Consider the following 24,781-nt stretch of genomic DNA (forward strand, 5'->3'; position numbering starts at 1 on the left):
GTGATTTATAACGGGGTTGTTTGTCTAATGTTCAAAATGGAGTCAAAAATGAAATCGACATTGACTCCAACAGTTTTCAATTCACCCAACTGGTTTTCCAAAACTTCAGCAAATTGCCCGTACAAATTCTCATCTTTGATTCGATACTGAGTATGAGTGAAACCAAATTCATCCTCTTCACTGTGTCCATCTACAATCAACAATGTTCCATATAAATGCTTCTTGATTTGTTTAAACAATTTGGCAAACTCTTCAGCACACCAATCAACCAACCCTGAAGAATCAACATTGCTACTATTGGGACTTTGTTCAATAATGGCTTTAATTTCTGTATTGTATGTCTCAACTGTCCTTTTCACAATGGCGACATTAACCACGACCAAATTAGACAAGTAATTGACAACATCAATTTTAGTACTTCCTTGTAGCCCAACAATCAATTTAGAAACCATATTTGAAAGGTATAATGATGTTGAGTTTAAGTATGCTTGGATTCCAGTTTGTAGTTTATTCAAATTATCAAACAAGTGAAGTATATCCCCCACTGCAGTTGATGATAATCGTGATATATTATTCAGTAAATCGAATAACAAGTTTTTGATCAAGTCTTGTTTCCGGTTGGTAATTTTCAATTTCAATACATCAAGTAGCAAAGCTTCATCAGCTACATCGCTGCCAGATTGGTTCTTTTGTTTGTTGATTTTGTTGTCAATGCCACGAATTTTAGCTTCAATTTCATCCAATGACTCAACAGCTTTGACGTACTCATTTTGAGATATGTATACATCAACGTCATCCAATTTGTCCTCAACACGTTTGATTTCGATGAATATCAGCGATTTGCCTGTGTTACTAGCCATTTTCATAGTTTGACCCATATCTTGAGACCTATTCCTTGAATGAACCCTAGCGCTGATATCATCTAACACAAAATCAGAAGATGACCTCTTGTGCGAGTTGGACGTACGAGTAGGACTAGCAATTCCGTTAGGTCCACTGATACGTTTGCCTTGATCATCAACAACACCTTGTCCATCGTTGTACGACCCTGAATGTCTCAATGATTCACGTAATTGACGTTTCTCCTCTTTTGATTCACTACCATTATTGTCTACGTCTTTAGCTCCATTCTCTAATCGTTTTGCATGAACCCTTTCATTCTTACCCTTGTTGAATGCATCAACAATCTTGACTAAATGGTCATACCTATCCGTTGAATAAACATAACTAAGTGATTTGGTCTTGATGTTGATAAAGTATAGGGAATTATCACTTTTTGGTGGCTTGACTTGACTTAATGATACTTGAATCAAAGGTAAACATTGTATAGCTTGTAACTTACTTCCTTTTCCTTCACTGGATTTATCTCCCGAATGACCACCACCCAATGGTTTCCTCGTGGCAATCAAGATCAAATCATTCAAAATGAATAAATGTCCTGCATTACTTGGTTTCCACGTACCTACATTGACCTCATGCCATCTTCCACTTTCCGCCAAAACATGTCTACCAGGAATTGGCTGAATAAATTTAGATGCTCCATCAACATGTTTAAACAAAGATTGAATTTCCTTGGCCCACATTTTCTCAAGTACGAGTATGGATGATCTATCCTTTTGATTGTTTGATGGACGCAATTGCAGCTGTTTCGTAGGCAGATGTGGCTGGTGCTGCTGTTGCTGAGGCGCATCAAACTCTAGTTTTAGTCGACGTTCCGCAGCTTCTCTGAAATCATCAAGGACTTCAAACAAGTCCTTAGCGGTTATTCTCATGTTCACCAATTCCTCTTGCGTGTCTTTTAGATCTTTAGTCAATTCTAAGATGTTCTTTTGATTCTGGTTGATATTCTCCTTAATGTCCCTTGTGATCACTTGGTTTTGTTTCTTCAATGTCTTATAATAATCATCAACTTCGGCAGCTGATCCATGTCCCAATTCCTTAAAGATTTTCTGCTCAATGGTAGTTGGTTTTTCTTCACCGCGTACGACATTAGGTGCAGCCGGTAATCCTGGTAACGGCGGGGCCCCTGACGAACTGAACCCTGGTGCACCGCCTGATTGTGAGAATGACCGACGATGTTGATGTGCAGCATAATGAATGCTGTATCTCCTATTTTGTTTCTGGTTTCCATTCACATTGTGCATATCGCCATACGGATTGGGGACTTGTAACAGGTTGGAGCTGGCTCCAGTTGCTCTCGCAGGATTAGCACCATCTTGCCCAGGCACTGCAAGATAACTCCTGTTGGTTTCTGTACGTGCTAAGTTGTTGTTGACAGCATATGGGTTATTACTTCTTGCATCTTGATTCTTCCAAACAGCTTTGCTTTGTCTATTTCTAACTTTATTCATCGGGGGAGGTGTAATTGATTTGTATTGAGTGGTGTTAAGTCATTTTAGTACAATTTTCGATCTCTCTCGGTCAATTGGCGGCTGAAAAATCAAACAACACAACACAACAAAACAAAACAAAAGAGCAATAGAGTTGGAGCACACGTATAACTTAAACGAGGGTGATTATGAGGAGAAACAAAGTACATAGAGCTGTCCACACTCATTACTATTAACGAATAGACGTACTTTTGTGGGTAGATCGAGCATCTATGACTGAAGAAATATCAATATTCTCATTTATATTACTTAAACCTAGCACACAGCACTCAAAAGTGTGCTTGAGCTCTAAAACAGCTACCTACAGCACACTATATTACTATATTAAGCTATTCGTTTGTTGTAATTCATATCTGCTAAATTTACTTCATTGTTAATCCATTGTATAAATGCTGGCTGGTTCTCTCTCTTTCATTTGCAAGAGAAAAATTATCACCAGAAAATTCAAAACCAAAAACCATCAACAAAAGACCTTTTAACAAACTACCATACATTTTCAATCAACCCACAACGCGCCCTTAATAGATGTCACTAACGAGTAGAGAATTGAATTACCTAATATGGCGATATTTTCAAGAAGCGGGTTATGATCTATCCGCATTCACATTTGATCGACAGTCACAATGTCTGAAATACGAACATGCAGAAAATGAAAAGATAATTGAAAAGATTGAGCCTGGATGTTTAGTAGATTTGGTTCAGAAGGGGATACTATATACTATTGCTGAATCAGATGCCAAAGATGATAGTGATTATACTTTATTAGGAGCACTTGTGCAACAAGAAATCGCCAATTTGAGTGATTCTAATTTTTCCAAGGCAAAGAACCAGAAGAGATTTCAGCTAAAGTCGGAAGTTGAAAACGGTAAACAAGAGGGTGATATGGATCTTGACAATGGGCCAGATCATGCCGACTTCGAAACAAAGGAAATATCAACAGAGTTGAGTTTTTCATCTAGTTTGTCTTGTGATTGGCACCCTATTAGCGAAGTTCTTGCCTATGGTAAACCTAATGGCAGCGCCATCATCAATGCAATAAAGGAAGGTAAATTTGTTGAGTCAGTGGAAATAAACCATCCCGATTTACTAAATGTGAAGAATGAGATAAATATTGTATCTTGGTCACCATTGGGTAATTTACTACTTACAGCAGGGGCATTCAGTGAAATACGAGCCTGGTCACCTGACGGAAAGCTCAAAAATATCGCAAACACAGTGTTCGAAGATATTAATGCCGAAAGTGAGATTAAACAATCCCTCATAACAAATATTTTATGGAACAAGCTGGGTAAATTTGTAATTACCATCGACAGCGCCAATAACACAACAATATGGGATGGTGTAACGTTGTCATTGGTACGACAAATTCAGACAGAGGAACTAGACGATGCAACAACTGCTGCTGTACAAACTGCTTGTTGGCTAAGTGAGGATAAATTTGCTCTTACTACAGCCACCCAGGGAATTAAAATTTTTGACATTGTACAACCTCATGTTGGTGTTAATAATTTTGAGGTGAAATCAATCGGAAGTCTACCTGGACATCAAAACCACATTTCACTGATGAAACTTAATGAATTTTCCAAGCTTTTAGTAACATGTTCGGATTATGATTATGAGATTAAAGTGTGGAGCAGCTCATCAGCCCACACATACTTGGACTTAAATGTGAAGTCAGAGAAGAATCAAGGATTGAAGCTACATGCCTCACCCATTGTTGGATTACATTGGATTCCCAGCACAGAAAAAAGTATATTGGCATCACTCTCAATGGAAGGTATATTAAACATATGGGATGCAGAGTCTGGTGAGAATCTCAAAAGTTCAGAGTTGTTTAAAAATGCTGAAAATTTCTCTCCTGAGCTACGCCATCACGTATCAAAAGATGTGTTACTATTTAACAGTGTCTTGTCACCAAATGGAAAACTACTAGCGGTAGGTGATGATTTTGGAAAAATATCAGTATGGGATGTAAATATAGAGGGTCATGGAAGTGAAGACAAAAGTTTTGTTAGATGTGTTGCTATTTACACACCAGATATACCTGAAGTTGAAAACAAAGACTCTACTATAGGATTAAGTGATTTACATTGGGATCACGATTCAAAAAAGCTAGCTGCGTCATATATTGGAATAGAAAGTGTAATAGTTAGTATTGTATAAAGTCACATACAAATATTTTGGCCTGATAAATTGTAGAACCTGCGACCATGAGTCTTTGTCTCCTTCGTTTTTGATTAAGCCTTTACGGTGGCGGTAGCAGCAGCAGTGGCAGCAGTGGCAGCAGTGGCCGTTTCAGATACAACCCTAGCTGCCCGTTTAACAGCTGGGTTAGTGCCTGGGAAAACTATATCCATATAACAAGTAATCAAAGAAATAACTGCGAATAACACCCTCAATGCTGGTGATTGTTGACCCTGATCTTCCTCAGCTGGTCTATTGATTGGTTCATTCAAGTAGGATTGAACTGCCAAGAATACAGATGCCCATGATAACATCTTGTTTCTCATAAACATGGCGGCCATCGGTAATGATTGAGCAAGGACGTTACCTGCATCTTTTCTGGATTTGGCAGGTACGTGTTTGTATGGAACAACTAAGTCTTCTCTTGCTTTTGGTGCCATTGTTTGATGTAGGTTGAAATTAGTGAATATTGGAGTGAAATAAATTTGATTAATTGATTTTTCTGTTGGTGATAAAACATTCACTATACTTCCACATACATATTTTTACCTACGACTGAATCACTCTATATATGCCGTCTACCTCTCCTGCAACAAGTCAAATTGTCCATAGTATGTCCCCACGATGACAATGATCATATCAAATGTAAAAGCGGCTACAGAATTTTCCACAGTGGTACTTTCTTCCAACTTTGACTTTAATTTTATCGCAGTCTTGGCCAATTCTCTCAATATCGAACACTCACTAGCTTCTAATATATTGTCAAGTTTCAAAAATACTTTCCATATCCATTGTCCAAAAGAATCCTTCATCGTTATGCTGAGTCTTTTAGTCAATTCTAGTAAAATATCAAAACATATTTTCCTGTCCAATGCATATAGGAAATAATTCATATCTGGTGGTGAATGTTTAAATGCTGTTTTCCATTTGAGGGAGTACTTGTTGTCGTAGGGTATAGTGTCAACATCGTGAGTGTGTAGTTTCTTTTTTAGTAGTTTGAATTTGTTAACCAATTGAGTTGACCATGCATCGAACTCAACGTCGGCGACAACATCTACTTGCTGGAACAAAGCAACAGAATCTTCGTCTTCCTGCTGACTTTTATCATAGTATAGTATTTGATTCATCGTGCTGGCTTCATTGCGTACACCTCGTAAGTAGCGTAGCACATCTTGGTCTGCGTTGGCCTCATCTATCGGTAATGCCGGACTAAAGCTCAATTCATCATCATTATCTCTACTTTCCATTGGAGTAGGTTGTGACAAGTGCGCTCTGTAAGACGTCAGGCACAGTCTCTTAAATGTGTCTCGTAGTCAAGTGGAGTAGGATATTCTGTGCACAGGAAATTTCATTTTTACCTTATCGCGTTTAAAGTTCCACAAGCACCGTAACCGAACACCAACTCCAAATATGGGCCAAAAGTTGTCATTGTTGGCTCCATCAGCTCCAACAATTGCCATATCATCATATGTTGATGCATTGGAAAACTACCAATACGTTGAGCTACTCAACAATTCGCGATTCCTCAAAACCATTAAAGCTATAGATAAATCCACAGGCAACTTTGTTATTATCAAACTCTTGATCAAACCATCAACACCATTTTACACTTTGCAACTTCAAGATGTACTAGAATACCTAGTCAAAGAATCATCTATGCTATACCCTTTCAAAAGCATATTGACGTGGCATAAGTTAATTGAAACTGATCGAGCTGGTTATATGATTCGAGAAATGGCAAAAATAAATCTATATGATCGACTATCATTACGTCCATTTCTTGAGCCAGTGGAAAAGTTATTTATCACATTTCAGTTATTGAAGACCGTTAGTGAGCTACATTCGTTGAACGTGCATCATGGTGATTTACGATTGGAGAATATACTTGTAACTTCATGGAACTGGATTTTGGTCACTGACTTTGCCAATTTGACTAAACCTACATATATCCCAGATGATAATCCCAATCAGTTCTCATTTTATTTTGACAGTTCAGGAAGAAGAGTTTGTTATATTGCTCCAGAAAGATTCTACAACAGTCAGAACAGTTCTAGGAATATTCTGAATTTCAATGATGATGGATCGTTTAATTTCAAGAATAATGTCACTGATGAAATGGATCTATTCAGTTTGGGGTGTGTTATTGCTGAGATGTGGTGTGATGGTGAGCCAGTGTTTACATTATCTCAATTGTTCAAGTATATGAAGAATGAATATGAGCCTGATTTTTCAAATATACAAAACTCTCATATTGTCAACTTGATTCGCAAGTTATTGAAGGTTAATCCAAGTGAAAGAGCTAGTGCTCGTGAATTGCTAGAGGAGTTTAGAGAAGTTTGTTTCCCGGAATTCTTTTACACGTTTTTGTATGACCTAATGGAGGGTATCAACAATCAAGAAAATTTTACTCCTGAGAATAAGAACGACAAGTATATGACACCTAGTGACTTGAAGATAAGCTATATCTACAATAATTTTGCCAAGATTAGTCAATCTTTGGGCTTTGTTTATAAGAAACAAGACCCTTCTTCACTGGCTCTTCCTATGAAGATTAATCTTCCCACTATGCCCCACAATTATCGAATACAACCCAAGAAATATATGGATGATGATGGTAGTGAAGCTTCTTTGATCATTATCAATTTAATCACTTCCTTGTTGAAAACAGTGAAGTTAACAGAATCAAAAAGAAAATGCTGCTTATTGATATTAGCGTTATCTGAACAGATTAACGACGAATCCAAATTGGATCGGTCACTACCGTACTTGTGTTCTATATTGGATGAGTATACTGAAACTTCTGTATACCACTCACATGAGCACGTGTCAGCAAAAGTTGTTTGCTTAGCATTGTATTCAATTACCAGCTTAATATTATCTTGCTCCTACATTACCCCAATCAATGTCCTTTTCTTTCCAGAGTATCTATTGACCAAAATTAACAATTTGTTGGTGTTGAAAATTGATGCTGAGTCACAAAGATTGATCAATAGTTGTGTTGCTCTGTGTTTGCCGCACCTTGCCACCGTTGCAAAGAAATTTTGGTCAATGTCAAAAGCATTTAAACAAGGTGGTCATAACAGTGTAGCAAACATTACTAATCTACTTCCGGAAAGTGTCATGAAATCAGTAACCACCATCCATTTATCAAAAGATCAACTAGATCAAAAGTTTAAAGAAATCACATTGAGTATACTTACAGATCCACAATCAGCAGTCAAGGTAAGTCTACTTGAAAATATTCTTCCTTTGTGTCAATTTTTTGGTAGGGATAAAACTAATGACATAATCCTTCCTCATTTGATTTCATATTTGAATGATCCAGATCCAACCCTTCGATTAGCTTTTTTATCAGCAGTCTTGCAGATGGGTCCATATATTGGTGCATTATCATTTGAGCAATATATCTTACCTCTACTCCTACAATCCATTGGAGAAGGCGAACAATTTGTCGTGTTGAAGGTGCTTCGTATTTTCAATGAATTTGTTCTGCAAAAATTGATCAATTCAAGACTAGAGTTTAACACATTGGAAGTTTATACTGAATTATTATCAAATTCAATTTACCTACTATTACACCCCAATGAATGGATTAGACAATCATTAATTACTTTGATCATATCAATAAGTAACAATTTGAGTGATGCTGATCGATATTGTTTCTTGTATCCTTTGATAAAGGGGTATTTGATGTATGATGTGTTTGAAATTAATTGGGATTCGTTGTACCCAAGTCTCACCCGCCCATTGAGTAAACAAGTGTTTGATGCAATGGTTACTTGGGCATTGACATTTACTAATAAATCTTTATTTTGGCAGGAAAAGAGTTTTTCATTGGTGCAAAATGGTCAGAATTTGTCCGATAAGAATTATGTGTCGTTGCTGAAAAATATGGGTAAATCGGTCTATATGCCGAAATTGAGTACTGCTGTTGTTTCATATAATAGTGGTAGAAGTAAGGAAAACATTCCCTTGAGTCCTGAGGATAAACAATGGTTACTCAAACTCAAATCAATTGGGTTAGATGACAAATCACTATGGAAAATCCTCGTCTTAAGGAGTTATATTTATCGGATTAGTCGGATTTCAAAGCCACAGCAACATCAATTTGAACAAGTTATTCTAACACCAAGGAATGTTTTCCTTGATGTTGTATTCAAATCGGAACCGGTTACATCAGTCACTGGACTAAGAAATAACAAAGTTGTTGTTAAATCAAAAGATACGGTATCCTTGAGGAGCTTGGACCATTCAAGACTGCTGCATCAAACTTTAGTGTTACCTAATATGGAAAGAGCCATTGCATCAGTTCAAACTATTGAAGCCAATGTATTTGGCGAAATGGAATCAAGTCGTGATAGTTCGGCAAAGACATCTTGGGTGAATGATCCAACTATGTTTCATAAATCTTATCATGTGGATGAAAGTCGTGTCATCACATGCCATATAAAACATACATATACTGGTGCCAATCCATATATATGGAATTATTTACACACATTGACAATTGTTCCATCACTTGATGATTTCACTGAATTTGGCAAACTTATAAAAAGAAAGTCACAGAATGAATTAAAGAGTGTCAATTTATTCAATTTAAACATACGTCGAACGAGTGAAGATATTGATGCATACACATGTTTGACCACATCTCCACTAGGTGATTTTTTCATTACTGGATCTGAAGATGGGTATTTAAAAATATGGGATATTTCAAAATTAGATAACATAAACCGAATTAAAACTGCTGATCAATCAATTGAGCTAAATTCACGAATTACATCAATTGCATTTTTGTATATGCGGAACTGTATTGTTGTTGCTACTCGAGATGGTGCAATACGAATTTTGAGAATTGAGTTAGTTCGAAATAAGAATCGCAAAATTATTAAATTTATGAAACCGATACTTGTACGCAAATTGGTATTGGACTCATTTGTGATACTTGTTGAAACCTTGGAAAATGTGATTTACGCCATCGATTATCAACTGAAGGTAAGTATAATTGATATGATTACCATGAAACAACAATATGTGTTACAAAATCCATTGTCTTTCGGAATCATCACTAGTTATATCACGGGAGTGAAAAAGAATAGTTGGGCTATGATAGGTACACAACGAGGGTATCTTACATTATGGGATTTACGATTCAAGTTGCTTTTGAAAACATGGCAAGTACATATGGAAACTTTCGATGGAAATAAGAAATTTGTAATTGAACAAATTGATGAGTTAAAGGTGATTAATTCATCTAATATTGATCCAGTTAGAGAGAAATTTGATTCATTTGTGTTCAAAGATCGCTCAGTTTACATTTACATCAAGTCCAATGTTGAGGAATTTGAGTTGTTGTTTGAGATTCCTTCATTGGAATGCAAAGGAGTAATTCGTAAAGAAGAGCTACAAGCTCATAAATGCAAATTGGTTGATGTTGATTGTGATTTGAGTCAAGCTAGAATTGAGGATATGATTGAGAATTTGAGTTTGGAAAAGTGAACTAAGTACAAAGTTGTCTATTGCCAGAAAAATTGTCAAAGGTTAACGGCTAACGGTTGAGCAGCTGTATTTATAGTATCTCGGTAAGGTCTTTCTGTAAGGTAAACGTGATTGCCTGGTTATTGTAGGACTTTGGTTATGATATGTTAAAGTATTTTTATATGCAGTACTCCAAGATAAGCGAAAGATCAATAATAATAATAAACAAAGGGGCCCTTATTTTTGTGCAATACTGGGTTCAACCATCCCGATGGAATTAAAATTTGCTTTAACAAAAATAAAACAAAGTGGCTTCAACAAGGAAGAGAGCAGGGTACGTAATATCTTCTGAAGTAATTCCAATAAAGTCATCGGATTAGCAGGTTTGATGAATCGGAGGAAGCAGTTTCACTATTATCTACTTATAACAAACTCTCGGAAAATTCGAATTTGATTTTCTGCTCGTTTTCAAGCCAATAATTTGCTCATAAAAATTTATGGTGAAGAATAAAAGCGCTTCCTACTTAGTTGATGACTTCAGTCGAGTTGAGCAAGAAGCCAAATAGTCCTACTTCCAAAGTCTTTTTTGGCATTGACGGTAAATCGACATGATTGTAATTTCCGTTGTCTATTTCCTAATTAGGATATATTGTTCTATTATATAGTATTCTTTCCATTGTTCATTGATTTGTGTAACGATCTCACTCTAATATTTTACCCGAGAGTAAAAGAGTTGGTGCTACCCAATCCAATGCTTTTTATTCATCTCCCTTTCTCTATTGAATTTCATAGATATCAAAAAATATCATCTTTTTAAAAGGCTTTTTAAAAGGCTTTGTAAAAGATAAACCACCAAAACAACCAATCCTTTTAATCAAAGGTTTAATTTATTAAAAGGCTACTTCTAAGTTATCTCCCCAACCCCATTACTCCCAACAAGATGTCTTTATTTGATGATAAAAAAGGTATGCAGATTGCTCTTAACCAAGCCAAAAAATCTTTTGCTGAGGGAGGTATCCCCATAGGTGGCTGCTTAATTCAATCGGATGGAACTTTATTGTCCTCGGGCCATAATCAGAGAGTCCAAAAGGGGTCGGCCATCTTGCACGGAGAAATGTCAGTCTTGGAAAACGCCGGTAGATTACCAGCTACAACATATCGTGATTGCACAATGTACACTACGTTATCCCCGTGTTCAATGTGTACTGGAGCCATATTATTATATGGTATTAAACGGGTTGTTGTTGGTGAGAATGAAACTTTTATGGGTGGTGAATCATTATTGAAACAACATGGGGTTGAAGTTGTTAATTTGAATGATGAGGGGTGTAAGGAAATTTTACAAAAGTTCATTGAAGAGAAACCACAGTGTTGGGATGAAGATATTGGTGTATAGAGAAAGAAGTAGTAGTTTGTAGATAGTGGGCATATCAAAAGGCATAGATATCATCATCTTCAATGTCGTATGACATTCTGGGTAACCCATGACGCGAAACTTTAGTAAGTGAAGATGCGACATTAGAAATAAGACACTTCTTATTCGATGGGAACAACGTGAAATATACTTCAAAGCAATAGCAATAATATTCCTATGGGCAAAAGAAGTCGAGAAGAAACCGATGACGACAGCAAACCTAATACACAAGATAATACCGCAACATCGCACTGTCCATTTTGTTCTACTTTGATTTATGGCTATAATGGATTCCAAACTCATTTTCTTACATTTCATGAATATCAATGTTTAGCTTGTGACAAGATATTTCCTTCACGATATATATTGGATTTACATATTGATGAGTATCATAATCCAATTTTAAAGACACAAGGTGAGAGAGAGGGAGGTGAGGGTAAGAGTATTCTACGATGCCTTTCTGAGAATTGTGCGATCGCATTTACTTCATTGGATGTGAGAACTAATCATTTAATTAATCATCATAATTATCCAGAAACTTATCCCTTTAATATCACATCTCAAGGAATCTCATCTCCCCAACTGACAACTTTTTGACGATTAACTCCCATTGGCTTTAGCACTATCATCCAACTTCCGTTTCTTTCTAGTCACAACTTGTGGATCTTTAGTCAATTCATAAATACTTCGTTTATCAAATTCACTTGAACAGGCAGGACATTTCTCGTCTTCAGGTATCTTGCTCATTATACATAAACAAACTGAACAAACAAATCCCACGTCTACAGGTCGCTTTGTAATAAAACAACTAGCTTTATAATTGACTTGAGTATTTGTTGGTAAAATAACATAGGGGCGTAAATTGGGTTCAATAAAAAAAGCAGTTGTCAAAACTTGAATTATTCCCTGGGGATCTTCAATGTGTAAGTATACTCCATTTGTTGCATCACTAGCTTGTTGTAAATAGGATGAGTTTTTAAACCCCAATTTAGCTACGTCGATTGATACTTTTAACTTCTGTGCCGTAAAGATACAATTCATTAAAGGGATATAGTTAATACTGTCGTCGCCATCATTTGCACTGACTATTAGAATCCTTGATTTTATAGATGTTGAAGTTGAAGGCACTATTCCAGCTGTAGTGGAGGATGAAGATGCATCAGATTGCTTGGCATTTATAGATGATGTATTTATTGCTGACGCTGTTGTAGTTTGTATTGATTGATCTAATATTGACATTCTATAAGTATAGGTTAGTGCCATACTTATAGCACCAGTAATACTAGAATTTCGCCTAGCAGTAGATACAACTGATATTTCACTTGTTTCCTTAATAAATCGGTTCAATTCTTCTAATACCACTTCATTTACATTTTTAAATTGTCGATACATCCCTGGTGATATCTTAGAGTCCGTAGTCGAAGTTTTCTGATTGCTGGGATGAGGGTATAGGAATTTGGAAGTTTGAGGCAGACTGACAATAAATGACACTTGGTTGGAATTGTTGATTGATAAATGTCCATTCAAAAACACAAGTAACGATTTAGCTACATCTTGTAATGAAGTTGAATCTTTGATACTATACCAACCTCGTGGAGATATGTCTAGTATTATAGTAAGTAGTGATGGCTCATCATTGGTCGTTGATTCAAGCGAAGTTTCTGTAAATACTCTATCTGATATTGCATCCATTGTACAACGTAATAGAGCTGAATACTTCTTGGTATTTAGATTTTTGATTTTCGATTTTTGATTTTTCAAAAGATCTGCGCAATCAGTTAACGCTAACCAAATACCCTCTAAAGAGTTTTCGCAACTAAATAACATCTTTACAAATAAGAGCTGTTTTCCTTAGTTAATCAAGCTTTACCTTACACGAAATTTATTATACCAAATACATGTATTAATATATATATAATTTGAAAAAAAAGTGAAAAAGGATAAACAAGTCACTCCCTTAAGCAACCAAAGCAGAAGCAGTAGCGGATTCGTATTTCCAGTTTGGTGGCAAAACAGCAACAGTTCTGTAGTATCTAGCCAATCTGTGGATTCTTGATTCAATCAAAATCAATCTGAATTTAGAATCCTTATCTTTTCTGTTTCTTTCCAAATGTTTTCTAACTGAAACAGCTTTTTTAATCAAAAAGTACAAATCTTCTGGAATTTCTGGAGCCAAACCGTTTGATTTCAAAATTCTTAAAATTTTGTTACCGGTGACAACTTTGGTTTGAGAAACACCGTGAGCATCTCTCAAGACAACACCAATTGATGATGGAGTCAAACCTTTTCTTGCATACTTGATGACTTGTTCCACAACATCGTCACTTGATAATTTGAACCAAGATGGAGCGTTTCTTGAGTATGGAATAGCAGATGAGGAAATACCTTTACCCTAAAAAGAGATATATTTGTTAGTAATGGTGTTCCATAGAGGTATCACAAGTAAAAAAAACCAGTAACTGCTTCACTCCAACGTTAGGGGGCTCCCGAAGGGCACGTGTTTGTTCAAAGTGGACAGATGAACACCCGTCAAACCTCGTTAGAAGACAAATGGAGAAAGTGCACAAGCCGTGAAAGACTTATACGAGAGCATCTCTTCTCTCTTCCCTCTTTCTTCACTCTCTGAGCCAAACGAATCAATGTCCAGGTTATCAAATACTCAAAGCGTATATAGTAACGATTCTAGGTATGTAACATGTCTACCGTAGGCGAACCGTTTACTTTGGGTAAGACTCCTGTGTAACCATTGTTCGTTTCATCCCTTTCAGTCGTTGACACATCCAGTACTGTAATTTTGAAGTTGTTCCTATATATCGTGTAGGATATTGATTAAATTTCACATACAGATGAATGCATACGACCCATGATGAATGACTTTTATTTGTTGTAGACTTGGTGAATGTTAAGAAGAAGAAGAACCAAGAATAAGTTGTATTGGTGAAGAAAAATTTTTCACTTTGAAGAGGACGCACAGAATTGAAAATTTTTTTCTTTGTTCAAAAGTACACTACCTTATTATTATGATTAATTCACTAAACAAAAAATTTACCCGGATATAACAATCTTTAACTACCGACAATCTGCTCTTCGATATCTTCAAAATCATCTTCATCTTCAACTTTAATCAACCTAGAATGAAGGGTAGTTAGTATAATAAGGCCAACAGTTTTCATTTTTCTTAGACACATACTTTGATACTCCAGCTTTATCTCTAAATTGTTCAACTGCTCCAGCATATAACATTCTATTAGCTTGGTTAGACGTTGGTGGGATCCAATATAACATAACCAACGGTGACTGTATTCTACCATCTTTGGTCTTGGTTGGATAGGACAATAATATATATCGTGGATTATTATCGGGTAATTCTTCAACCAATCCCTCTATTGAATCTATTGGGTCGTCAACTTCTTGTTGTTTAATCTCATTGGAATCTTTATCTATAGCATCTGAAATGAGTTAGTATTATACACAATGGTCTTTTTGATGATAATGATCGTCACTTACAGATCAATGCCTGTGGTTTATTCACCCTGGCGCTTTCGAATCTAAATTTCTTTAATTCAGATAATGTCGTTGATGAAAATGAATACAAATTTGATGACTGGTATCGTTAGTATATTGTAAATTTCAACAATCTCTGTTATCGATTAGCAGACATACCATTGTGGAGCAATTTAGGAAAGGCTGTTTGCACCCAAATCTACTTCTATTTGTTGCTGATTGTCCAAATTCGCAATCTATAACAAATGCGACAAAGTAGTAGAAGAGGAAAAAAAAAGAAGGTCGTGTGAATGTGGTGGAAAATTGCCCAATTGGGAATAAATGTAAACAATAATAAACAAAATACAGAAATCAAAAAAACAACCTCAAAATCACTTGAATCAAAAACAATAAAGTATCATCAGATTTCTTACTATTCTTTACCATTCGTTACTAAGAAGATCACTTTATATTCAATGGGGAGAAATAAAATATCAGTACCGCTCATTGAGTTCTTGAAGAGTATGTTTTTTTTAACTACAGAGAGACACTATGCACTGACTAGATAACTAACTTTTATAGATCGAATCTATCTTGGAGCGTATGACTACACCCCATCAGACACCAAGGACCTAGTATATTTCACAGTTGAAGATGCATTACCCTATAACGCATTCCATTTGGATTTTGGTCCATTAAATATCAGCAATCTTTATCGATTTGCTGTCGTTTTGCATAATATTTTAAACGACGATGAAAATCAAGGTAAAGCAGTGGTTTTCTATAGTTCAACGTGTCCCAAACAAAGAGCGAATGCTGCTTGTTTGTTGTGTTGCTACATGGTCCTTGTCCAGTCCTGGGCCCCTCATCAAGTATTACAACCAATTGCACAATTCGATGTTCCATTCGCCAGTTTTAGAGATGCTGGATATTCAAATGCTGATTTTGAAATAACTATTCAGGATGTTGTTTATGGAATGTGGAGAGCTAAAGAAAGAGGAATGATTGATTTGACTTCATTCAATCTTGAAGAATATGAACAGTACGAGAGGGTTGACCAAGGAGATTTTAATGTCATTTCTAAGGACTTTATAGCATTTGCTTCACCACAGCTAAAGAAACACGCACCACTTAATGAACCTTTTAAAAAAGTGTTGGATTATTTTGTCAAAAACAATGTTCAACTAGTTGTTCGATTAAACTCACATCTATATGATGCAAAGGAGTTTACAAAGAGAAACATACAGCACATTGATATGATTTTCGATGATGGAACTTGTCCCACGCTAGAATATGTACAGAAGTTCATTGGGGCTGCAGAATGTATCATAAATAGAGGAGGTAAAATTGCCGTGCATTGTAAAGCTGGTTTGGGACGTACCGGGTGTTTGATTGGGGCTCATTTAATTTATACCCATGGGTTTACTGCTAATGAATGCATAGCATACATGAGGATGATAAGACCAGGAATGGTTGTAGGACCACAACAGCACTGGTTATATCTTAATCAAAACTATTTCAGAGATTGGAGACATACAATGATTTTGGACAATAGGTCCGACGAGTTTATTGGAAACTTGTTCCCATTGTGTTCATATGATGATTTCAAGAGACGTATGAAGGAGGCTAAAAAGAAATCTCAAATGGAACAATCCAATCAATTACAAATTAACTCATCGTTTGTTGCTGATTCATCCTTTTCGGCAACACCAATTAGAAGACGTAAGATTAGTGGCGCATTAGCCTCTAAGATACAAACAGCAGTGCCAGCTGATGCTCCAGGACAACCAAGAAAATACATTGAAGAACCAGATGAAGAAGAAGAAGATCAAGAAAATCCAAGTATTGAAATGATAAACAATTCAGACGATGAAAATGGAATGCAAGATATAATCAAAAGTTCACCAACACAAACAGTTACCCCACAAAATAAGAATTCCGAATGGAGAGTATTGCGTTCAATATCGGCAAATTCAGCTCATCAACAGCCTGTGCTGTTGACCAAGACAACAACTACAACTACAACAAGAACTGTAAGTACTACATTGTCATCATCATCTCCTGGTGCATCACCGACTAATAATTATGGTAGCTTGAAAATGACTAAATCTAGATCATCGAGACCAAGAGTCAGCCTGGGTGGTGGCATGTCCAATCAAGCAACAAGAGTGCATTCAGGTGGGGTAAGAAAAACTAGTGGGAAGAAGATTTAGCGAATGATTTGTTTCCTCCCTTTTGGCATGTAATTTCATTTCTTGAATTTTGTATATTGTAAACTTATATAAACGTGATACCCTAAAGATACCCAAAGTCTGCTTAGTGAAACTAACCCAACCGTGCAATTAATACAAGCATAGCTCTGGATCGGTTTCTTTACGGTTGAACCTTACTCGTTGTATGCTGCTTCCACAATGGCAAACTTGTCATCAGAACTAGTAGTAAATGCTAAAATATCGTAATCTTTAAACTCAACCTCATTTATATTATCTTCCGTCAACTCGATCCATTCATTATCATAAGGCGAAGACCTATTTCTAGGAATAGCGACTCTTAATTCTTCTGGATCAACATGCTGTACATCGCTCCCATTACCACTCACATCTTGTTCAACTACTTCAAATTCAGATTTCGGTACTGGTATACTGTCTTCATCCATCAAATCTTCTTCTTCATTTTCTCGTTTGATTTCGTCAGTCTCATCTTGGCTAGGTATTCCGCCTGAATTATTTATGGCTGTGGCTAGGTCAATGCGTATATTGTCTAATGTTATTGTGGCGAGAGGGAGCAAGTATGTAAGTTTGCTTGTTTTGAGCTTGAGGATAGTTATGGTTGTTTGTTTTGACTTCTTTGGTGGCTAGATTGGAGCGGTTAGTATGGGATATGCTGAATGTTGGAGCGATGAACGTACCATTGCTAAATTACTCTTGATCTATGGGGAAGCTGGAAGTGATCGCGTTGAAGTTTCGCGGTGTACATTAGTTTGAAAAACTTGCAAAATTATCACCAGCTGCGAAACCAAGTGTTAACAAACGATGACGCGATGAACCCATTGAGACAGACAGTAAATACGCTTAGACAACATCCGGAGTATCAACGGTCAATATGCCAATTATACAAGGAACTACTACGGAAATCATATAAGTTAAGGAAACTGAGTATAGATAATGCATCAGTGTTGTCTGAAGAATTGAAAGTTGGCATGTATGAAGCCTTTACTAAACAATACACCAACACCTATCAAATGGCACAGGCATTAATGAAGGGTCTCACTGTTATTGATGCGTTAGATGATGCTATGGAAAATGGAAATCATAAAAATCTCCTACAGTGTGCCCACCAGCACCGCAAGGAATATATTGAATGGAGCCAACGACGAAGTTCCTTTTTAAAGAACCGCAAAGAATTGGAAGAGAAACGGATTGATACATTAAGGGGAAGGGAAAGTAAACTTGCCATGTCACGAAAAAGAGGCAAAGTTAAATTAAAAGAATCGGATTTATTGACCGATCAAGATGTTGATGATTTTATCGCTAAAGGTTTAAAAATTGCTTCAAAGAATGGCCAGTCGTTGATTCTACGATACCTCAATCAATTACAATATGCGGGAAAGATTTCCAACCCGCATCTTCTCCCGTATACACCAGAGACACTACAAACTAATGGAGACCAATACGATTCTCATCATGTAATTAAAGGACTGACACAGAAAATCATTGATCAATCATTTGACAAAGAATATATCGAGTCAATCATTATCCCGTCCCTCGTGTTTGATTTAAACGATATGAAAATGGATGAAATCGCGACCATTGTTAATGAAAAAGGTCCATATCAAGCAACAGCCAAAGAAAACAAATCGGGCACAGTTCCATTACCGTATTTGTTATCACCATTTAAACATAAGCCAGGACGGAAGAAACTTGCCTATTTGATACGTCAACAAGTCCTATGGTCTCGAATCAAAAAGATATGGGAGACGACTCATGAATTAGAAGAGGAGAATATGAGTAGAGATGGAAGTTACCCTGTCAGTGGAAGTCGAGGATTTGGAGCCGAAGAATTGATGAAACCGAGGCAATATTATGAGAAGCTTTGTGAATGTGAGGAATTATTTGAATTGTTTTGTGAAATTGAACAGCGGAAATTGGATGGGAGAGATCTTAATGAAGTTATTGATCTTGATCAATTCAATTGGACCGAACATTTGGACATAGTGTCTAATGAACTTGCTACAAAGTACGATACAGTTTTACAAGAGTCGAAGTTGGACTTGTCTGAGTTGCAGAAAAGCTTGCAACAACGATTCGATGAAGGATATGAAGATAAAGTGGAACGATTCACCAATTTACTTCATCAGCTCAAAGCGTTTAATGTGTTTAAACATAGTGAGATTGTCACTCCAGCAAACTCTACAGTTCTCAGAAACGATTTGCAAAGCGTTAGTCTTGATAAATTTCCTACAGAGGAGAGAGTTGGCCGTGGAAAGACTTTAGGGGAATTCTTAAAGTCTCATGACTTTCCTTATTTCGAGTTTGGCAATGAATTAAGAAAGAAAATTAATGAAATTATGACCAAAATTGTACATAGATTTTAAAATAGAGACTTTTTTTCATAAATCATTATAGTCGTTACCAAGCTATTCACTATACCACATACCCACCAAAACTCTTATTTGTAGTGATGTAGCCTTCAATCTTGTTGTGCGCTAAACGTGAATCTACTTCATCATCATCATCACTTTCAATAGCTTGTTCAGGTATTTTCCCTTCAACAATCTGATGACCATGATGATCAACTTCTTTTTCGACGATTTCAAAATCCTCAATCAATTTAATCAATTGGTTTGTATCTTCATTCATTTCATCTCCATTCATACTAAGCCCATTCATCATTGCCACTACTTCAGCCATTGTCTTACCTTCCTGTTTCAACTCTTTGTGTTTGGCAATTACTTCTTCTAACAACGTAATTGAATTCTCATACCAATTTTTGCCACCATGGAATGGAGGTATCACCATAATGTCCTTGCGAGCAAATATTGCTTCATTGGATAGTTGATTGCGATAAAATATACTAGCCTGATAATGGTCCTTACAACAATATTGACTCTTGTAAGTGTTGGGTAATATGATTGATGGTTTCCGGTTGTATATTTGATACTTTGTTGATGCGCCAATATCGGACATCAGTGCAGTTGTGGTACCGTTACTATTCAAACTTAGTCTTCGAACCAACAGTTTTGGTTGATTATTGCACAATGGATAACCACATTCATGCTCAATGTTTCGCTCTTCTATTATCTCATCATATGACTGTTGTGTGAGGAATCTCGATAAGAATTTCAACAAACCAAAATCAACATAATCGTCAACAAGCAATTCGGTGATGAGCAAAGATAATTGAAGTGCTTCGGCTGGCGTTAGAAGTTCTTTATTGGCATATGGTTCCAAGTACGGTAAAAACTTTTCAATTGTCATTAACTCCATGGCTTGGTGGGGTGTACTTGCAATGTAGCGTGTGTCTTGGTGGGTAGGAAATTTCAAAGTGTGACGCTATCAGTGCTGTTTTGTTCTTGGTTATAGATTTACTATGCTATGCGAAAGATGTTGTAAAGTATATTTCAATCGTAGTAGTAATAGTAGAATCATGAAATGGAACTAAGGTGTTACAGAAATAAGAGAGAGAGAAGAAAACCAGAAGAAGAAGAAGAAGAAGAAGAAGAAGAAGTTGTATAAAAGGGGGCATATCAATATTCAATGGCCAAAGTATTTATACTCTCCTCTAATCAGAAGAGTTTATCAAATTGGAGAAAAGATAAAATTAAAGCGTGGGCGCTTATTACATCATTCAACTCAGACACAGACATTTAACCAATGCAACTCCACCAAATTGAAGATTCTATATAAAGCTTTACAATTCTCTTGTGTGCTTCTTGCTACTCAGGCAGAACGATTGTAAACACCTAGGCTCTATTCATTTGTTTGTGCAAAATTGTAGTGGACGACACATAACTAAACTTACGGTCCATAGGATGACATTAATGGCAACAGAAGGGTTATCTTGTACGAGTATCATTCCCTTCAACTCCCTGAGGTGTGCTTGGTTGCTACAACATATCCAATAAATTGTGGTGTTGTCCCTTTGTCGTGCTTTACGCAATGTCGCAACTAAAGACTCTACACAGTTTTTGTGACATTTGATACTTTATATTGTATGTATGTAAGATCATTGAAGCGGATAAAAGCAGGACTTTTCAGATGCATCAATTTCAAAGATCAATGGGAAAACAACGACTGACAAGTAATATCAATGGCAAAATATCTGGTCATAAGAAACCCAAAGGGAAACCATTATCAACTCAAGTGATCACCAAAGCTAAAGCAAAATCGAAAGCAAAGACAGAACATGTCACATTTGAAGATGATCTGTCACAGGAGCCACCGCATAAAACGATACGAAATTCAATATCTGAGTATTTCTCTAAAATAGGTTTAAATGAAGTGTCACGAGAGCAAAGTGGGATTTCTTTGTTCAAATTGGTTGAATTGGAGCTAAATTTACCCACACTAACCAGTGCAAAGAATCAAAACCTTACTACGGCAGATAGAGATCAAAGAGATAACCAATCGTACGAGGAGCTAGTCAATATGTTTAGTATACCGTGGTATTTGGAAAAATTTATGCTTTTCGGATTATTTGTCTGCCTCAACTCATTCCTTGCCCTTTTTACGCTAGCCCCCATTAAAATCATTCTTGTTGCTTCACAAGTACTTATCACCTACATCAAGAATCCCAAGCAAAATGTAATCCATCAATTAAGCTCGATAAAAAAAGATGTCATTACCCTAAGCTTGATTGCCATGGCGTTGTTTGTTTTATTTTCAGGAAAATTGGATATTTCCAAAATGTATCACGATGTCAGAGGTCAAGCTGATATCAAACTATACGTCATGTTTGGAGTATTGGAAGTTGCTGAGAAGTTGTGCTCATCCATTGGACAAGATATCATAAACATACTTTTTCAAATCTCCTCAGTAGACCAAGTGGGAAGGTTTATTACTTTTTATTTCATTTCAGTGTTTTACTTGTCATTTCACGCGTACATCTTGATATACCAATGTGTTTCTTTAAATGTGGCAGCAAACTCATATTCCAATGCGCTATTAACATTGCTACTATCGAATCAATTTGCAGAGTTGAAAAGCTCAGTTTTCAAAAAGCTAGATAGAGAAGGATTGTTTCAAATAACAATGGCTGATTTATCCGAGAGGTTCCAGTTATCGTTGATGTTGGGTATAATAGCAGTGAGAAACTTGTTACAACTAAATTCTGCTCATGGTCTTATTCCCGATAGTTGGAAAAAGTGGAATATTTGGTTAGGTGCCGTTTTTGGTCCTGGTGTTGTTGTAATCGGAAGTGAAATATTTGTGGATTGGCTAAAGCATTGCTTTATTTCAAAATTTAATAAGATAAAACCACGAGTTTATCGCAATTTTTTGTATGTTTCATGCTTGGATTTTTTGCAAGTGTTTCAAACAAGTTCTGAAGATTCTAGCAAAAGCCATGAGTTTACTGATTTTATTGTCTTGACACGTCGAATTGGACTACCTTTATTGGCTTTAGCCGTTTGCTTTTTGAGAATGACTATCGGTGATTTTAAACAGATTTTCATTATTCAATGCTCCACTAATGTTCGTACTTTATTGGCGAGTCTCGTATTTATCACAGCAACTATCTTCACCCTATTACTAGTTAGAATCATCTTGGTGTTGTTGATTTTTAAGATTGCCAATAGGTCAGTTGAATCGCATAAATCGCGCCAAAGAGAGCTTGCCAAAAGGGCTAAAAACAACATCTTGATAGACACTCAAGTTGAAAATACGCCATCTCCAAGAGAGGATTCAATGAGCACATTTGATGATTCTAGTTTTGTATCTTCGCCGGTTGAATTATCTTATCTACCTGGTTCACCCAACACAGAGCCTTCTACCATAAACCCCAGCACTCGAGCACATCTATACGATATCGATGAGGTCGTTCCCGAAACACCAGAGCAAAAGAGGAATAAGCAGTTATTGAATGGAGCTTTGCAAGAACTGCCTTGGGGTGACAATGAGGACGAGGGATTGGCCAAAGTCACGCGATACGAAATGTCAAGTAAGCGTATATGGTAGAATGCTATAGAATGTACCATTCACTATTTACAAGTAGATCTATTTACGTAAGCCCCCCCCTTGTTCATACCGTTCTCTTCGTTATTAGGCTTCTTGCATACCTCGCAAATTCGGGTCTAGGTTTCTTCAACCTTGCACAGAATGCCAACACCGCAGTCAACAATGCTAAAGCACCTGCTTGATGGGCAGCAGCCAAAGGTATAGGTACAAGATAAATCAAAGTACTAATTCCCAATGTAACTTGCAATGCTACAAAACCCATTGTTGCATGCATCATGGATTTTGCCGTCTTGGGAATAATTGCTTTTCTCTTGTTGACATACATATGTGCTCCTAACACTGCAAAGAATGTAGTTGTTGCAAAAATTCGATGAATGAGTTGTACAGTAGTTGGATTTTCCAAACAATTTCTCCATATCAAATCCGATTTATCCAGCTTACGTGAAAATACATCTGACATAAGCTCGTTCTTGTTTGGAATCCAATCATCACCCATATGAGGGAACGTGTTGTATATCAAACCAGCATCTAAACCGGCAACCATACCACCAGACATTGCAGTTACAAATGTCAAAATTAACAAACCCAAAGCTATTAATCTAGTGTTCCTCAATGCCGGATTTTGCAATTGCCCGAGAATAGTTTCAACAGCTTGGCCCTTACCCTTTTTGATCATGGTGATCAATTTATTCTCATTTAAAACTTCAAATGCAGTATACAATACTGCAAGATACATCAAGAATGCAGCTCCCAAATGAGTAGTCAACCTGTACTGCGATACAGTTGGCTTCGATTTTCTTTCAGCCAATTGTTCTTCGTCCAACCCCGATTTAACCATCCACCAACCAATGGCTCCCTGTAAACCTAATAAACCCGTCAAGCCAATGACTCTTTTAGTAAGTCTCGGAGTAAACTTGTTTCTTGCATAAAATATCACTGCTGGGATTATAAGAAAAAGACCAATGCATCTTCCAACTAATCTGTGGCTCCATTCCATGAAAAAGATAAATTTAAACTCTTCCAATGTGATGTGTGAATTCAATTGTTTAAACTCGGGTGAGTCTTTGTATTTGGTAAACTCATTTATCCAATCTTGTTCATTTAGTGGAGGAATTGAACCTGTGACAGGTTTCCACTCAGTGATGGAAAGACCAGATTCAGTAAGTCTTGTAAGACCTCCCAAAACAACTATCCCGAAAATTAAAGTTGATGTCCCTACTAACCAATATCCCACTGATTTGGGGGGAACAACATCTGGCTTGGTTCTATGAGCTGCACGTGTAGCTTTAGAAGCTGACTCAAATGTTGATGATATAGTGGAGTATGCTCTTTTGGTTTGGAAAGCGCGGTTGTATGAAGTTGAAAATTTGATTTGACATTGTTTAAATAATGACGAGGATATTCTAGAACGTACAGGGAAAGCTGAGGGGAATAGTGTAGTAGACTTCCCTATACCTAGCTTTGACTTTGACAATAAGATGCTAGCCCTGTGAAACATTTCTCAATGAGCTGTAAACTGATAAAAATACTACCTATCTCAAGGGGTTATTAAAAAAACATCTGATTACATTGATCAAGATTTTGACTGGTTGTAAAATTACATCCATGCACACATATTATGCTCGTTTAGCAGCCAAATTCTCTTACTAAGTAAAGTT

The 24,781-nt window shown here is 36.6% G+C and overlaps 16 protein-coding genes across 16 annotated transcripts; 7 read left to right on the top strand and 9 right to left on the bottom strand. All coding sequences in view use genetic code 12, as the record gives it.

Moving 5' to 3' along the window:
- Positions 1–5: 5 nt before the first annotated feature.
- CORT_0F03750 (Exo84 protein) lies at positions 6–2,351 on the bottom strand (the record flags this gene model as incomplete). The annotated part of the gene is made up of 1 exon (XM_003870677.1): positions 6–2,351. The coding sequence occupies one exon, from the start codon at positions 2,349–2,351 to the stop codon at positions 6–8; it is 2,346 nt and encodes a 781-aa protein (XP_003870726.1).
- A 564-nt stretch (positions 2,352–2,915) lies between these two features.
- CORT_0F03760 (Sif2 protein) lies at positions 2,916–4,553 on the top strand (the record flags this gene model as incomplete). The annotated part of the gene is made up of 1 exon (XM_003870678.1): positions 2,916–4,553. One exon carries the CDS (start codon positions 2,916–2,918, stop codon positions 4,551–4,553), a length of 1,638 nt encoding a protein of 545 aa, XP_003870727.1.
- Positions 4,554–4,627: 74 nt separating this feature from the next.
- Positions 4,628–5,014, bottom strand: CORT_0F03770 (hypothetical protein; the record flags this gene model as incomplete). The annotated part of the gene is made up of 1 exon (XM_003870679.1): positions 4,628–5,014. One exon carries the CDS (start codon positions 5,012–5,014, stop codon positions 4,628–4,630), a length of 387 nt encoding a protein of 128 aa, XP_003870728.1.
- Positions 5,015–5,152: 138 nt separating this feature from the next.
- CORT_0F03780 (hypothetical protein) lies at positions 5,153–5,821 on the bottom strand (the record flags this gene model as incomplete). The annotated part of the gene is made up of 1 exon (XM_003870680.1): positions 5,153–5,821. One exon carries the CDS (start codon positions 5,819–5,821, stop codon positions 5,153–5,155), a length of 669 nt encoding a protein of 222 aa, XP_003870729.1.
- Positions 5,822–5,984: 163 nt separating this feature from the next.
- Positions 5,985–10,073, top strand: CORT_0F03790 (hypothetical protein; the record flags this gene model as incomplete). Its single annotated transcript, XM_003870681.1, has 1 exon — positions 5,985–10,073. The coding sequence occupies one exon, from the start codon at positions 5,985–5,987 to the stop codon at positions 10,071–10,073; it is 4,089 nt and encodes a 1,362-aa protein (XP_003870730.1).
- Positions 10,074–10,992: 919 nt separating this feature from the next.
- CORT_0F03800 (Fca1 cytosine deaminase) lies at positions 10,993–11,448 on the top strand (the record flags this gene model as incomplete). The annotated part of the gene is made up of 1 exon (XM_003870682.1): positions 10,993–11,448. One exon carries the CDS (start codon positions 10,993–10,995, stop codon positions 11,446–11,448), a length of 456 nt encoding a protein of 151 aa, XP_003870731.1.
- Positions 11,449–11,643: 195 nt separating this feature from the next.
- On the top strand, positions 11,644–12,063 carry CORT_0F03805 (hypothetical protein; the record flags this gene model as incomplete). The annotated part of the gene is made up of 1 exon (XM_003870683.1): positions 11,644–12,063. The coding sequence occupies one exon, from the start codon at positions 11,644–11,646 to the stop codon at positions 12,061–12,063; it is 420 nt and encodes a 139-aa protein (XP_003870732.1).
- Positions 12,064–12,066: 3 nt separating this feature from the next.
- Positions 12,067–13,293, bottom strand: CORT_0F03810 (TFIIH complex subunit; the record flags this gene model as incomplete). The annotated part of the gene is made up of 1 exon (XM_003870684.1): positions 12,067–13,293. One exon carries the CDS (start codon positions 13,291–13,293, stop codon positions 12,067–12,069), a length of 1,227 nt encoding a protein of 408 aa, XP_003870733.1.
- Positions 13,294–13,423: 130 nt separating this feature from the next.
- Positions 13,424–14,331, bottom strand: CORT_0F03820 (Rps13 ribosomal protein of the small subunit; the record flags this gene model as incomplete). The annotated part of the gene is made up of 2 exons (XM_003870685.1): positions 13,424–13,858; positions 14,311–14,331. The coding sequence occupies 2 exons, from the start codon at positions 14,329–14,331 to the stop codon at positions 13,424–13,426; spliced, it is 456 nt and encodes a 151-aa protein (XP_003870734.1).
- Positions 14,332–14,531: 200 nt separating this feature from the next.
- On the bottom strand, positions 14,532–15,132 carry CORT_0F03830 (Aim7 protein; the record flags this gene model as incomplete). Its single annotated transcript, XM_003870686.1, has 4 exons — positions 14,532–14,595; positions 14,657–14,915; positions 14,974–15,070; positions 15,130–15,132. 4 exons carry the CDS (start codon positions 15,130–15,132, stop codon positions 14,532–14,534), a joined length of 423 nt encoding a protein of 140 aa, XP_003870735.1.
- Positions 15,133–15,425: 293 nt separating this feature from the next.
- CORT_0F03840 (Cdc14 protein) lies at positions 15,426–17,162 on the top strand (the record flags this gene model as incomplete). Its single annotated transcript, XM_003870687.1, has 2 exons — positions 15,426–15,471; positions 15,532–17,162. 2 exons carry the CDS (start codon positions 15,426–15,428, stop codon positions 17,160–17,162), a joined length of 1,677 nt encoding a protein of 558 aa, XP_003870736.1.
- A 173-nt stretch (positions 17,163–17,335) lies between these two features.
- CORT_0F03850 (hypothetical protein) lies at positions 17,336–17,860 on the bottom strand (the record flags this gene model as incomplete). The annotated part of the gene is made up of 2 exons (XM_003870688.1): positions 17,336–17,803; positions 17,858–17,860. The coding sequence occupies 2 exons, from the start codon at positions 17,858–17,860 to the stop codon at positions 17,336–17,338; spliced, it is 471 nt and encodes a 156-aa protein (XP_003870737.1).
- Positions 17,861–17,989: 129 nt separating this feature from the next.
- On the top strand, positions 17,990–19,543 carry CORT_0F03860 (hypothetical protein; the record flags this gene model as incomplete). The annotated part of the gene is made up of 1 exon (XM_003870689.1): positions 17,990–19,543. The coding sequence occupies one exon, from the start codon at positions 17,990–17,992 to the stop codon at positions 19,541–19,543; it is 1,554 nt and encodes a 517-aa protein (XP_003870738.1).
- A 49-nt stretch (positions 19,544–19,592) lies between these two features.
- On the bottom strand, positions 19,593–20,435 carry CORT_0F03870 (Rtr1 protein; the record flags this gene model as incomplete). The annotated part of the gene is made up of 1 exon (XM_003870690.1): positions 19,593–20,435. One exon carries the CDS (start codon positions 20,433–20,435, stop codon positions 19,593–19,595), a length of 843 nt encoding a protein of 280 aa, XP_003870739.1.
- Positions 20,436–21,206: 771 nt separating this feature from the next.
- Positions 21,207–23,123, top strand: CORT_0F03880 (Yer140w protein; the record flags this gene model as incomplete). Its single annotated transcript, XM_003870691.1, has 1 exon — positions 21,207–23,123. The coding sequence occupies one exon, from the start codon at positions 21,207–21,209 to the stop codon at positions 23,121–23,123; it is 1,917 nt and encodes a 638-aa protein (XP_003870740.1).
- A 64-nt stretch (positions 23,124–23,187) lies between these two features.
- CORT_0F03890 (Cox15 cytochrome oxidase assembly protein) lies at positions 23,188–24,621 on the bottom strand (the record flags this gene model as incomplete). The annotated part of the gene is made up of 1 exon (XM_003870692.1): positions 23,188–24,621. One exon carries the CDS (start codon positions 24,619–24,621, stop codon positions 23,188–23,190), a length of 1,434 nt encoding a protein of 477 aa, XP_003870741.1.
- Between the last annotated feature and the right edge of the window lie 160 nt (positions 24,622–24,781).

This window comes from Candida orthopsilosis (genome assembly GCF_000315875.1).
Source record: "Candida orthopsilosis Co 90-125, chromosome 6 draft sequence".
In the NCBI taxonomy this organism is placed as follows: domain Eukaryota; kingdom Fungi; phylum Ascomycota; class Pichiomycetes; order Serinales; family Debaryomycetaceae; genus Lodderomyces; species Lodderomyces orthopsilosis.